This window comes from Alternaria arbusti (genome assembly GCF_024043155.1).
Source record: "Alternaria arbusti strain BMP 1465 chromosome Unknown scaffold_11, whole genome shotgun sequence".
NCBI classification, from domain to species: Eukaryota; Fungi; Ascomycota; class Dothideomycetes; order Pleosporales; family Pleosporaceae; genus Alternaria; species Alternaria arbusti.
Genome location: NW_026249951.1, coordinates 197072 through 210824, shown reverse-complemented (window position 1 = coordinate 210824; position 13753 = coordinate 197072). Strand labels below are relative to the sequence as shown.

General features: G+C 52.0%; 6 protein-coding genes across 6 annotated transcripts; 5 read left to right on the top strand and 1 right to left on the bottom strand.

Annotated features, from left to right (window-relative positions):
* Window positions 1-161: 161 nt before the first annotated feature.
* Window positions 162-1717, top strand: J4E86_007676 (uncharacterized protein; the record flags this gene model as incomplete). The annotated part of the gene is made up of 4 exons (XM_051448194.1): window positions 162-173; window positions 233-583; window positions 641-905; window positions 963-1717. 4 exons carry the CDS (start codon window positions 162-164, stop codon window positions 1715-1717), a joined length of 1383 nt encoding a protein of 460 aa, XP_051300461.1.
* Window positions 1718-2241: 524 nt separating this feature from the next.
* ELP3 (Elongator subunit) lies at window positions 2242-4027 on the top strand (the record flags this gene model as incomplete). The annotated part of the gene is made up of 2 exons (XM_051448193.1): window positions 2242-2545; window positions 2601-4027. The coding sequence occupies 2 exons, from the start codon at window positions 2242-2244 to the stop codon at window positions 4025-4027; spliced, it is 1731 nt and encodes a 576-aa protein (XP_051300460.1).
* Window positions 4028-4344: 317 nt separating this feature from the next.
* J4E86_007674 (uncharacterized protein) lies at window positions 4345-4832 on the bottom strand (the record flags this gene model as incomplete). The annotated part of the gene is made up of 4 exons (XM_051448192.1): window positions 4345-4422; window positions 4472-4564; window positions 4677-4734; window positions 4792-4832. The coding sequence occupies 4 exons, from the start codon at window positions 4830-4832 to the stop codon at window positions 4345-4347; spliced, it is 270 nt and encodes an 89-aa protein (XP_051300459.1).
* A 536-nt stretch (window positions 4833-5368) lies between these two features.
* Window positions 5369-6250, top strand: J4E86_007673 (uncharacterized protein; the record flags this gene model as incomplete). Its single annotated transcript, XM_051448191.1, has 2 exons — window positions 5369-5615; window positions 5646-6250. 2 exons carry the CDS (start codon window positions 5369-5371, stop codon window positions 6248-6250), a joined length of 852 nt encoding a protein of 283 aa, XP_051300458.1.
* Window positions 6251-7728: 1478 nt separating this feature from the next.
* Window positions 7729-10980, top strand: J4E86_007672 (uncharacterized protein; the record flags this gene model as incomplete). Its single annotated transcript, XM_051448190.1, has 3 exons — window positions 7729-7810; window positions 7892-10700; window positions 10752-10980. 3 exons carry the CDS (start codon window positions 7729-7731, stop codon window positions 10978-10980), a joined length of 3120 nt encoding a protein of 1039 aa, XP_051300457.1.
* Window positions 10981-12010: 1030 nt separating this feature from the next.
* On the top strand, window positions 12011-13043 carry J4E86_007671 (uncharacterized protein; the record flags this gene model as incomplete). The annotated part of the gene is made up of 2 exons (XM_051448189.1): window positions 12011-12280; window positions 12336-13043. 2 exons carry the CDS (start codon window positions 12011-12013, stop codon window positions 13041-13043), a joined length of 978 nt encoding a protein of 325 aa, XP_051300456.1.
* Between the last annotated feature and the right edge of the window lie 710 nt (window positions 13044-13753).

Here is a 13753-nt window from a genome sequence, read left to right as displayed (position 1 = left end):
ACTTGGGTCGTGATGTGGACTTGTATTCTCATCGACAAGTAGATTGCGTCCCCTCTTCTTGACTTTCCCATATTTCTTCTTTTCGGCGTGGTAGAAGTCTTGCTTTCGTTTCTGGACTTTTACCTTTCCTTCTTCTCTGGCTCAGGAGCCATATTATCGCCATGAATATCAACGTAGGTAGAACCCAATGGCAGCATTGTCATGTGGGACAATGCTAATACTTTCGTGACAGGAACCCGTCCAGGGCAAAGCCTTTGCACTACCCTTCACGAAGGCTGCAGACCCTAATGCCAACCTCACCGATTCAGAGATGCGTCTGCCGTTATTGAGCCGCGTGCCCGACAATATTCGTAACCACTTCATCGCCATGTGCGGAGAATTTGTCGGCACTGTCCTGTTTCTATACTTTGCTCTGTCCGGTGCACAAGTCGCAAACAGTATACCGTCGTCGGGAGGCCAGACGGTAGCGGAGGCTGGCAGCAATCCCCAACAGCTGCAGTATATTGCGCTTTGCTTTGGCTTCTCGCTTGCTGTGAACGCCTGGGTCTTCTTCAGGATCAGTGGAGGCTTGTTCAATCCGGCCGTGAGTAACTCCTCTCTCTTGCACTCTTACTCAACCAGTTTGCTGACGAAAATGTAGGTCACATTCGGCATGTGCTTGATCGGTGCTCTCCCCTGGGTACGCGGTGCTCTATTGTTCGTCACTCAGCTCCTTGGAGGCATGGCCGCGGCCGGTTTGGTCCAGTGCATGTTCCCGGGTGACCTAAACGTTCGAACAAAACTCGGTGGAGGTACCTCTATTGCGCAGGGTCTTTTCATTGAGATGTTCCTTACTGCCCAGTTGGTCTTCACCATCTTCATGCTGGCAGCTGAGAAGCACAAGGGAACCTTCATCGCGCCCGTGGGTATGTAATGGATAGCCTTTGGTTGACTCCTGTAATGGATACTAACGTCTTGAACAGGTATCGGTCTTGCTTTGTTCGTCACAGAGCTGTCCGGAGTGTACTTCACGGGTGGTTCGCTAAACCCCGCACGTTCATTCGGCCCTGCCGTCGTCAACCTTGAGTTCACGCACTACCACTGGATTTATTGGCTAGGACCCATACTCGGATCTATTATCGCGGCCGGGTTCTACAAATTCATCAAGATCCTCGAATACGAGACTGCCAACCCAGGTCAGGATATGGACCACGCTGCCAAAATCGAGAAGAAGAAGAACTTGTTGCTTGCCGCCGGTATCAACGAGTACGACGCTCACCAGGTGGCTACAGAGCTTACAGAGAAGGCCGCTGTTGCCGATGCCGGTGGTCCGGATGGTGGAGTCGTTGCCAATGGCCAAGGTCAACGTGACCCACAGTACGTTCCTCATGTTGGCATGTACGGAACGCAATTCCGTTCGAACTCTGATATCAGCAACAAACGCGGATCTGGTAGCTCCGAATCAGGGGTTCTACCATCGCCGCAACGTCCGACTGCTGTGACTACAGGTAGTCAGGTGGGGAGGTTCAGCTACCTAGGTAGTCGCGGTGCCGTACCAGGCAACTCTGCCCAGATCAACGCTCTGAGAAGAGAGAGCAGACAGGATAGCCCTGCTATGACGACGAACGACGAGCTTTATGCTCCCCTGCAACACGGCGCCGACGTACCTCTTGGAGGTGCTGTCCTTGAGACTGAGCCTAGGCAACGAGTCAACAGGACGCCATCGAGCTTTGCATGATGATAAAATCATGGTGATGAGTAAAATTAAGAAGCATGACTGGATACCCTCAAAGTAACATAGCGCGTTTTGCTGCAGTGATTTTGTTTAGCGTTCCCGTACACAATGAATCGATTCGTGGTCATCTCGACGTCAAATGCTTCATGGTGATGTTTCTCTGACAAGGTGGCCGATACCTCGTAGCGCTCAAGACTGAATTACTTCCGATGTTACCGTTATGGATCACGGGTCTGGCAAAGCCATTCGTGCTCCATGGGTACGGACGCAAGAATTCGAAAACAAATTAATGTGATCAGGTCGAGGTTTGGGGCGCGCCTCGATGGAGCAGATGAGTGAGTTCGTGGGAGAGTGACCTTCAGCGTTGCTGAAGTCTGGCAAGCTGCACTGTAGAGATCGCGCTAGTACATAAGCGACTTAGCTCGGAATAAATCCCACCCCCACCCGTGACTTTCACATCCAGAGTCTGAGTCCCCAAGATTCGCCATCTGTAAACCGCAAACACCAAACAATAAAATCTGCCCACCATGGCGACTTTGACAGTGACAGAGACGCAGCATAAGAGGAGGCTGCCAAAGAATGTCAAATTGCCACCCGAGAATGAACGTTACATGCGTGCGTGCGCAGATATCGCCTCAGCGCTCATTCAGGACTATGAATCCCAGGCCGACGGTTCAAAACCTAAGAAGGATCTGAATCTGAACTCGCTACGAGGTCAGATCGCGAAGAAGCACTACCTCAAGAGCCAGCCTCCACTCACGGCGATTATCGCGGCTGTGCCTGAGCACTACAAGAAATATATCCTCCCGAAGCTCATCGCCAAGCCGATCCGTACGTTGCCCTCAATGATATTGCATAAGTATTGTGAGACTGATGTAATTTGTAGGCACTTCATCTGGTATTGCAGTAGTGGCGGTCATGTGCAAACCTCACCGGTGTCCACACATTGCCTACACTGGTAACATCTGTGTATACTGTCCAGGAGGTCCAGACTCCGACTTTGAGTACTCAACACAGTCCTACACAGGTTACGAGCCAACATCTATGCGCGCTATTCGAGCGCGATATGATCCTTACGAGCAGGCTCGTGGACGAGTCGACCAGATTAAGTCGCTCGGTCACAGTGTCGACAAAGTTGAGTACATCATTATGGGCGGTACATTCATGTCGCTACCAGAGTCATATCGGGACGAGTTCATCTCACAACTACACAACGCGCTTTCGGGATATCAAACCAAAGACGTTGACGAGGCTGTTGCCGCCGGGGAGATGAGTAACATAAAGTGCGTGGGTATCACCATCGAAACACGACCAGATTACTGTTTGGATCAACATCTGTCCTCCATGTTACGCTACGGATGTACGCGTCTCGAGATCGGTGTACAGTCCCTTTACGAAGATGTAGCGCGCGACACCAACCGAGGCCACACTGTCGCCGCCGTAGCGAAGACCTTCTGTCTCTCCAAAGACGCCGGATTCAAGGTGGTGTCGCACATGATGCCTGACCTGCCTAACGTTGGTATGGAGCGCGATCTCGATCAATTCGTAGAGTACTTCTCGAACCCAGACTTCCGCACCGATGGACTCAAGATCTATCCTACACTTGTCATCCGCGGCACAGGACTGTACGAACTCTGGCGGACAGGAAGATACAAGAACTACACCCCAAACGCTCTCATCGATATCGTTGCCCGCATCTTGGCCCTAGTACCGCCATGGACGCGAATCTACCGTGTGCAGCGCGATATCCCCATGCCGCTTGTCACATCCGGTGTTGAGAATGGTAACTTGCGAGAGTTGGCGCTGGCAAGGATGAAGGACTTTGGTACCTCATGTCGCGATGTGCGAACACGCGAGGTCGGCATCAACGAAGTGAAGCACAAGATCCGCCCCGATCAGGTCGAATTGGTACGTCGGGACTATACGGCTAACGGCGGTTGGGAAACATTCCTTGCGTACGAAGACCCAAAACAGGACATCTTGATCGCCCTGCTTCGTCTACGACAATGTTCGAAAGAACACACTTTCCGGCCAGAGTTGACTGGCCAGCCCTCTTCGCTGGTACGCGAACTGCACGTCTACGGGTCTGCTGTCCCTATACATGCAAGAGACCCGAAGAGGTTCCAGCATCAAGGTTATGGTACGCTTTTGATGGAGGAGGCAGAGCGGATAGCCAGGGAAGAGCATGGAAGCAGTAAGATCAGTGTTATCTCGGGTGTTGGTGTGCGGAGTTACTACGGCAAACTGGGTTACTGGCTTGACGGCCCGTACATGAGCAAGACGCTCGAGCCGCTGTGGGAGAGGGACTGGTAGATGGGAACGTCGTGGCGGGCGCGTTTTGGCGTTGGTGCATGTATCGGTCCTGGTGCTTCGATTGACATATGCAGGGCTCATGCACACATACAGATAGCACATGTTAGGCTAATCCAATGTCTTGCTACGGAAATGTATGAACCCGCCTGTGCCCGCTGAACGCCGTGTGCCATATTACAATGTACAAGTGCCCCTGCCTTTCCTCCACAGGCGCAATGACGCATGCCTGTCCCGATGCCATCGTCGCATCCAAAGATTCTCTAGATGATTTCTCGTCTTATCTTGCCGCTCAATCGTGTTTCGCATCCTGTTCAAGATTATGACAGGCTTATCGCGCCGCGACGGCTTTCGCGCATGTGGAGGAAGGCCTGCAGGCCGCAGAAAACAAAGAAGCCCTGGAAAGAAGTTAGCTAAGTGCGATACTCTCTTTTCATTCCAACGTACAATGTATATGAAGACGGCACCGAATACCGCGCCGGCAACTGCGCCACCATCCTCGGGGTCTTCATGTCCTCCCATTACGGTACCGCTGTGTCCCTGCGAGTTGCGCATTAGCATCAGTTCTGCTTTACATTCCTCATAACCAGTCGCGACTGTGGATTCGAAGGTGTTCGTCCTTGTCGGGACCATGGGCACGAGGCAGACGTACTTTGAACAGAGCTCCGATCGTGGAGAGAATGACGATGGCAAAGAGCGACACGACGATGCTAGCACTCCGTTAGCTTCCTTGCTGTTCCTTCTTCCCTAGGTTGTTTCGCGCATACCACGTCCATGCATTCATCGCGGAAACAACGGGCTTCACCATGATGGGCGACTTGGAGCTTCGGTATCGCGCGGCGGCGGGTAGCTTATCGGTGGCGTTGACGGCGCTTCGATCGTGGTAGCGTTAGATAGTTCGCTATCTGTACCGGTGATGTAACGGATGTCGTAGGAGGAGATGGGGTTGGGAGGTGGTCGACGTCGATGGTTGTGGTTGGATGAGGTGCCTGAGCCTGGAATCGTCATGTCTTGCGACGCCTGCCGATGCGCGTTGGTCCGTGCACCGCATCTGATGCAGGTGAACCGGGAACTTCCTGAACATCGACATTCATTCAATTCCCCATCCACGCCGCAAAACCCTCATAGAACGGCTCGCCATCACAATTCGCGCTACCTTCGAAGCTGAATACAGATATCATGTCCCACTAGGCTGGACAACATACTTTATTGTACCATCATCACAATAACGGAAGACGGCAATGGACTAGAAACCTGGCCTCACCACATTAAACGACTCCCACCAGCTCTTGAACCCCATCCTCGCCGGCATACATAATTCATCTATTGTCTTGAGAGCCCAAGATGGACAGTATCGTTGATACCTTCCGCTTCCTCGATCTTCCCAAAGACATCCGGTTATTAGTATACGATTACTTGCAGCCCGAGAGTCACTTGGTATCGATCTTTGGAAACCATCGTTGCCTCTGGTATACCAAATTAAGGCCTTCCACAGCACTACTGTTAGTCAACCGCCTTCTATGCGACGAGATCAGAGCCTACTTCGGCAAAGGCTACCCTGGGCAACCTATCACACTCGTTGCCCCGGAAGGTAATTGCACGTTTGCACTGCACTTTCTAGCCGCTCTCTCTTGGGGCCATCGCTTGGGTATGATGTCCAAACAGAAACATGGCGACGCCGGCATGCCTATCGAACTCTCCAAGTTTACGCAGATGGTACCGACCCGTCAACTGAAGATGAAGATCCAGCATATCGATCAAATGCGTAGCGGAAGTTCGACGTCCCCACTTACTGAATTCGACGACACAACGCTCCAGGAGGTCTATCGTCTCTGTGTGCTCAGGATGCGCAAAGAGACATACTTCCAGTTAAGAGTTTTGTTCCGAAACGAGGAAGTAGAAGGCGACAGGGATTTGCGCTATATACTTTTGCATAGAGACAATGTTCGCTCAGAAGGCATTGGTCCGTGTGATCTCATTGTGTTCTTTACGACTACACCGCCACCCGATGCTATTCCGTCACCGGCTCAGATAGGGAAAGGTTATCAAGAGACTGCTATTGATGCGGAGGATATGAAGTTGCAATGGGAGGCCATGACAGAGCAGGAACTCAACGTTTGGCGAACCGGTCGTTTCTACAACTATGATGAGTACCACGACAACCACGTCTGCCACGACGACTGCCACAACCGCCACAACTACTACGACTACCACAATTACTACTGAGAGCTTTGGACATAGTCTTCGTGATGATATGGGTTATCTTGTCCCGTTTTGACCACGGCTGGACCTTGGCTTTATGGCTTGGTGCAAGTCTGAGTAAGTGGAGGTATAGATGCATTCGCACGCGCTAGGTCTCCAGTCTGAAAGCTGTGGAACCTGGGTACTTTGAATGCCTTTGTGGCGATCGCATAGAATGCTGAGTTGTGGATTTGTACTGTTAACCAATCTTTTGATACTGGTCACATCCAATGCTGGACCTATGAACAACTCTTCTCCGTTTCCACTATCTGAATATCCCATAATTACTGCGAACGGTCTCTGCGTGCAGTCATGAGAGCGGCTCCTATTCTTCATCGCCCATTTTACTTGCCATCCTAGTGATCAGATCCGAGCAACTTTATCAAGTTTCCGCTATGCGTCCAGATCCTGCTCTGTTGCCACATGCCAATTCGCAAGGCGGATCTGGGATTCGGTTCATTGGGCCTGCAACTGGGAAGTCGAGTATCTTCCTTGAACCATTATCGCAGCCCTGATTGTGTTGGTCGTGCTCGAATGCAGCTGTATTAATGCGCTCTTGTAGTATATGTTGTTGATCAGAGTCGTAAGCCATGGATAGCGTGCGAGAAATATCTCGCACATGCTCGGATGATTTGACAATGTAGATTACAAGCGGTCCACCAAGACGCTGTTGGCGCGTCGCCGCTCGTGCTTCGGTCCTGAGCTGGCGTGACGCTTGAGCGACTGCCGGATCTATTGTGGCCACCTCATAGGCAATCCCCATTTCCGGGAAAGATAAAGGCTTGATGCACCGATTGAGTAGGTGTTCATAGATCAGGAATCGGATGTCTTTGGGAAGATCCATGAAGTGAAGGAACGTTGCGAGAGGTGTAGCGTCGGGGTCATGTTCTTTGGCGACACCAGATGGCTCGCGCGCGATCCGGGCATGCGTGGAGAGATCTTCTGAAGTGAACATGGCGTTATTGATTAGTCGAAAACCTCTGTTGAAGGTATAGCAGATCTTCTTGCTTTACGCGTCTTCGGACTTGCAGCGGGACATTCAGCGCTAGTCCGTAAACGGATGAGATGGCAGCCTGAAATTGATCACGTGCTACCGTCTTCAGCACGCGACGCGTCTTCCCCACCCACATCGCACCTGCATGACAAGCTTGCAGTGATTGTTGTACATTTCCGAGACAGCGTTGTACAGCAGACGCCGTTTGCGCACTTTTCTCTACGAAGCCCTGCAACCCTTGCTTTTCTGCGACCTTGTCCCCGAATTTGCCACCTGAGGCGTGAACGCGCGACGGGCTATCGGCGCAAAAGGGCCAGGGGTATCTACCCTTCGACAATTAGTGCTTCTTGTCATCTCACCCCTCCGTCGAAGTTACAGTCTCTCGTTCAATCCGTTCATCAGTGTTCGCTGCGCGTTCCTCGATCTCTGTCGCATTTTCACTTGCTTTTCCTTCCACCAATTCATCATAATGGCGCCCCGGCGATCAACCCGCAAGTCGACTGGTGTCGCGAATGACGTCGCCACCGCACCTTCCCCAGCGCCGACAACTGGTATGTACAGGCTGACTTTGGCCTTCACTTTGGCTTAACAAGTGAATGCTGTGCATCATTCTTGCGCTAATGCGATTACAGCCCTGGTAGACTCCTCCTTGGCTGATAGTCGCCACAAACAGACGTGCCTTCGTACCTCTCGATCTTTCATCCCCGACTCTTCCGACCACGAGAGCGAAACCATCGAGCCCGAGGTGCCTCAATCATCCGCCAGCGCCCGCCGCGTGTTGAAAGAAGTTAGAGTCCCCGCCATGAAGTCCAAGAAGGCGCCCGCCACTCGTGGACGACTAGCAGGGCTCAACGCGCAACAAGCAGGACAAGAGAGTTCAACCGCCTCACCTTCCCTGGAGAACTCAGACTACGAAACACAAGGAACCAGCATCTCGACTACGCCAGCTGCGTCAGTCAGTCGTGGCAAGAAGCCTGCCCGTAGTCGGCTGAACAATGCTACGACGCCTTCGCAGAGCACCTCATCCAAACGATCTCGCACCGCCGTATCAGACTCTGGCTCTGAATCCGATAACTGGACGCTCGACATGGACGCTGAGATCGCTTTACAAATGCAGTTGGAGGACGAAATGGATGCGCCACACAGCAAGCGCCAGAAGATCAAGGACGAGGAGGACGAGGAGGATGAGGACATGCTATCCGAGGATGAGCCTATCGCGCCTTCGCGTCGCAAGAAGGCGCCCTCATACATTGGCAAGGGCAAGGGCAAAGCCAAGGTCGAGGAGGTCTTCAGCGATGACGACGCAGATTCAATGACAGCTGTTCTGTCGTCAGCACCATCTTACAAAGGCAAGGGCAAAGGCAAGGCCAAGGCTCAGTCTTCAGCAAAGCGTGGTCGTCCTGCACGCTCTAGTGCGAAGAAGGCAACGTTCAAGGAAGAGGACTTTCTCGATGACGAGGAGTCTGACGGCGGCGAGTTTCGTCCTGATGATGTGGATGACGCCGAGTCTTTGCTTAACGATGTCGAGACACCAATGGCTAGCGACAGCGATGAAGAGCCTTTGATGACGACAAGTGACCGTCTGAAGAAGATTGCTGCGGCGCGCCAACCGAAAGCATCTGGAGGCCGGAAGAAGAAGCTCACCCGCGGCGACAAAGACGAAGCGACTGATCGTCGGGCGAGGTATGCGCACATCGCGGACAAGTGGGAGCGGAAGCGGGCCATGAACCGTGAACGAGCAGAACAACAGCATCCAAAGCTGAAGACTATGTGGAAGACTCTGGAAGACATCCCCGTCCTGGAGGTTCAGCAGGCAGAGCAACCAGAGTCTATTACCCGACGATTGAAGCCATTTCAACTTGAGGGTCTTAGCTGGATGATTCGGCAGGAGAAGACTCACTACAAGGGTGGGCTGCTCGGAGATGAGATGGGTATGGGCAAGACTATCCAGGCTGTCTCCCTGATCATGTCCGATTACCCTGCAAAGCAGCCAACGCTCGTATGTGTCCCGCCAGTTGCTCTGATGCAATGGTCCAACGAGATCCGCGAGTACACAAACAACAAGCTCAAGGTTCTGGTATACCACGGCACGAACGCCAAGTGCAAGAAGATGTCGATCAAGGAGCTCAAGTTCTACGACGTAATCATGGTTTCGTACAATTCTCTGGAATCGCTGCATCGCAAGGAAACCAAAGGATGGTCCCGCGGTGAGGATATCGTCAAGGAGGCATCACCACTCCACGCCATCCACTACCACCGCCTTATCCTGGACGAAGCGCATAGTATCAAGTCTCGGAACACTGGTGTAGCTAAGGCTTGCTTTGCGCTGACTGGTGACTACAAGTGGTGCTTGTCTGGCACGCCAGTCCAGAATCGCATCGGAGAGTTCTTCTCACTTCTTCGCTTCCTGGAAGTTCGTCCATTTGCGGACTACTTCTGCCGTTCATGCAAGTGCGAGAAGCTGCATTGGGCCACCGACGATGACCACATGTGTGTTGCCTGCAACCACGGTGCTTCTGAGCACATTTCAGTGTTCAACCAGGAGCTGCTCAACCCAATCACTGGCGATGACCATAAGCTCCGAGAGGAGGCCCTGACAAAGCTTCACTTGATCACTGCTCGCATCATGTTACGACGTATGAAGCGCGATCATACCAACTCCATGGAGTTGCCGATGAAGGACATCATCATCCACCAAGAGTTCTTCAGTGAGGTGGAGCGCGACTTCTCAACCTCGATCATGTCGAACTCCGCCCGCAAGTTCGATACTTACGTTGCGCAGGGTGTCATGCTCAACAACTACGCCAACATCTTCGGTCTTATCATGCAGATGCGACAGGTCGCCAACCATCCCGATCTTTTGCTAAAGAAGAATGCGGCGGAAGGTGCTGGTAATGTCTACGTGTGCAATATCTGCGATGAGCCCGCCGAGGACGCAGTACGTTCTCACTGCCGTCACGAGTTCTGTCGCGCTTGCATCAAGGACTTCATGGAGACCTGCGAAGCCTCTGGCACGGACGCAGACTGTCCTCGCTGCCACATCGCCCTGTCTATCGACTTTGAACAGCCAGAGCTTGAGCAAGACGAGGACTCCGTCAAGAAGACGTCGATCATCAACCGCATCAAGATGGAGAACTGGACTTCTTCCACCAAGATTGAGATGTTGGTATACGACCTCTACAAGCTTCGGAGCAAGAAGCAGACACTCAAGTCCATCGTCTTCAGTCAGTTCACGTCGATGTTGCAGCTCATTGAGTGGCGTCTGCGTCGTGCCGGTTTCAATACCGTCATGTTAGATGGCAGCATGACTCCTGCACAGCGCCAGAAGAGCATCGATCACTTCATGACCAACCCGGATGTTGAGGTCTTCCTCGTCTCCCTCAAGGCTGGTGGCGTCGCTCTCAACCTTACTGAAGCATCCAGGGTATTCATCGTTGACCCGTAAGTATTAGTCTCCGCCATATCTTTCCACAGAACGCTAATGAAACGCAGGTGGTGGAACCCAGCAGCTGAGTGGCAGTCCGCCGACCGATGCCATCGTATCGGTCAACGTCGTCCTTGTGTGATCACTCGCCTTTGTATCGAGGACAGTGTAGAGTCGCGTATGGTCGCGTTGCAAGAAAAGAAGGCCGCTATGATTGCTGGTACCGTGAACAACGACAAGGTCGCCATGGACCGCCTCAGCCCTGAGGATTTGCAGTTCCTTTTCCGTGGTACCTAGTCGCAGAAGCAGTTTTACGTCTTCACAGGAGTATAGATGGCAGGGGTTTCGGGTTATCGCATTATTCATGAGGCGTTTGTCGGTCAGCGACGCATGGGATCGATCGATCTACGGTAAACACTTTTTTGTTTTACCACAGGCGTTACAAACATGGAGCGCAGTTCAACGATCGGAACGATGCATAGCGCCTCGGAACCTTTCGATACCTTTCCAAAGAGTGTTATACCCGTTTAGATCACAGTATAGTACGCTGTCTAATGAATGCATTTTCCTACTTGTGAATTCCACACCTTCTGATTAACAGCCTTCTCCTAGTCGTGTGTGCTGTCCTTACACTCAGGTGAGATCCATGTAAGCTGCCGTCTAGCGTAGTAATGGCAGGGATGCCACAGCTCGTCCAACTGCCACGGGGGCTTGCAGGTACGGTAAGGAGTACAATCTCATACACCGCGATAGCTTGCGCAGCTCGATGGATACGGCAGGTGTGTAAAGTATTGCAACCCATTACCTTTTATTGTCAATGTTGGGTAGAAGGCTGCGGGTAAGGTTTACCCTTTGACTGTGATCCCATCGCTCCAGCGATCATTTAGCTACCTAGAATAAACTTCCTTCACTCCAAAAAACATCTCAGTACCCTATTTCCAATACACAGAATCGCATCCGCGGAACCGAGGAGATGTTCACAAAGCCATGTTGTAGCGGTATTTGTGGTACGTAATTTTACGTAAAGCCCAACTTGCTGCGCATGGACCTTTACTTCAGATCGTCGCGCATGTGCAAGGTCAACGTCAGAGTAAATGGGCATATTTGCGCATTCGAATGGTGCAGGAGCGGACAAAGTACCGTTGTTTGACAGCTGGATCCGGGAATAAATTGCGCGATGAGGGACTTTGGTTGCACGTTCGTGCTTTTGACGGTCCGCTCCCGGGGCCATTGAACTTTAATCTCTTTGAGCTGTTGATCTGCTTTCTGTTTTACTTATCCATTCGCATGGAAAGATTTTGTTTGTTTGGTGTTTACGTTGGTCAGTATGAGTGTGTTCTCTGCAGCCAGGGAATGGGACCTTGATATCGATCGCTACCTCAATCGCATCATTCCTCCTTCACCGCTGCACAAGCTTCCGACGCCGGTGTCGAGGTTCCTTGGGTATAGAAGGGAGACGCGTCAAGATGTTGGGAACATACTTGGAGCGTTCTGGTCGCTGTTGGGCGCGTTCTGCGGTCTGGCGGTCGTAGCGGCAGTCTTCAATAATACGGACAGCATACAATGGCATCAGCCGCCAGCGTTGATCGCCTCATTCGTATGTTACTTGTTGCTGTTACGAGCGTGATCTGTTGTGCTGACTGGTGATACAGGGTGCCTCTGCGATTCTTGAGTACAACTCTATACGCTCGCCACTCGGTCAACCGCGCAATGCCCTCCTCGGCCATGGAATCTCTGCACTCATCGGCGTCGGCATATCGAAACTGTTCCAATATCACTCGGAATTCGATTCGATACGATGGATTGCAGGCGCTATAGCATGCGGTTGCGCGTCTGCCGTCATGCTCTTGACCAACACTGTGCATCCACCGGGCGGCGCATCCGCGGTGCTTGCAGCCACAGACCCTGTCATCACAGCCATGGGCTGGTACTTCGTCGGCCTTGTTCTGTGGGGTACTACTCTTATGATTGCAGTTGGGCTGGTCATCAATAACATCCAGAGGCAGTTCCCGATATACTGGTGGACCCCTTTGGATCTGCAGAAAGTGAAGATTGGGGATGAAGAGGTGGTGCCAGATGCGACGGGCGGTTTAGAACGAAAGAAGAGTGCAGATGAGCAACACTATGACTGCGAAAGGCACAGGATTGAGATCAACGGCGCCCGGATTACGTTGCCAGACGATTTGAACTTGAATGCGGAAGAGACGAGAGTACTGGAAAAGTTACAAGGAAAATTACGAGAGAGGGTCGACGAGGAGACAAAGCCTGTAGATTCAGAAAAGGAAGAAGCGGATAGCGAAAGGAGCAGTGCTGAGTTCACTATGGTGCCGAGCAACAGCGGGAGCAGTCACGGTATATAGACGGCGCTTATCGCTGTTGAGGCTGGTGAAGATAAGAACTATGACGATCATCGCTCTCTCGTGGGGTATCCACAATGCTCAACAACCACACAGGTGATGCCTAATACTAACGATACTCTTCATCGTTTCGTAACTTTGAACGAAAATGGGATCTGAGCAGCACATGTTCATCGCATACCTAAATATACATAGGAAGATGCGCATGGCGTACTTTTGCGTTGAGGGGCACATGGCGGGACTTCTGGAGACATAGAAAACATATTCGTACAGAATACATACGAAGACACTGTTTGCTTCGCCCGGATCTGGACCTAGCTACCTGTCTGGTGACTTACTATCCTAACGAAAGATGCGTGTAGCGGTGTCAGCCTCGAGCGTTGAGCGCCTTACTTGCCCTATGATGATGGTGGGGGAGCGCTCATTGGCCGTGCGCAGCCTTCGCCACAAGTAAGAAAATTGATTCACAGGGTCGCATTGTTTGACCAGCCCTGGCCGTTTCTTACTCTCAAATCCTCTCTTGCTACACTACTTCCAGCGCTTCATCACTCCACTCGTTTTCACATCCGAGTGTCGCGCTTTGAACAGGACGCGAAACTGAAACCTTTGGGTATCGACACCTATCGATAAGAGACTTAGCGGGGCACAGATTGACGTTGATCCCAACCCTACGAAATTTCCTCCTCCCTCCACCACCCCAGAGTCTTCACCCA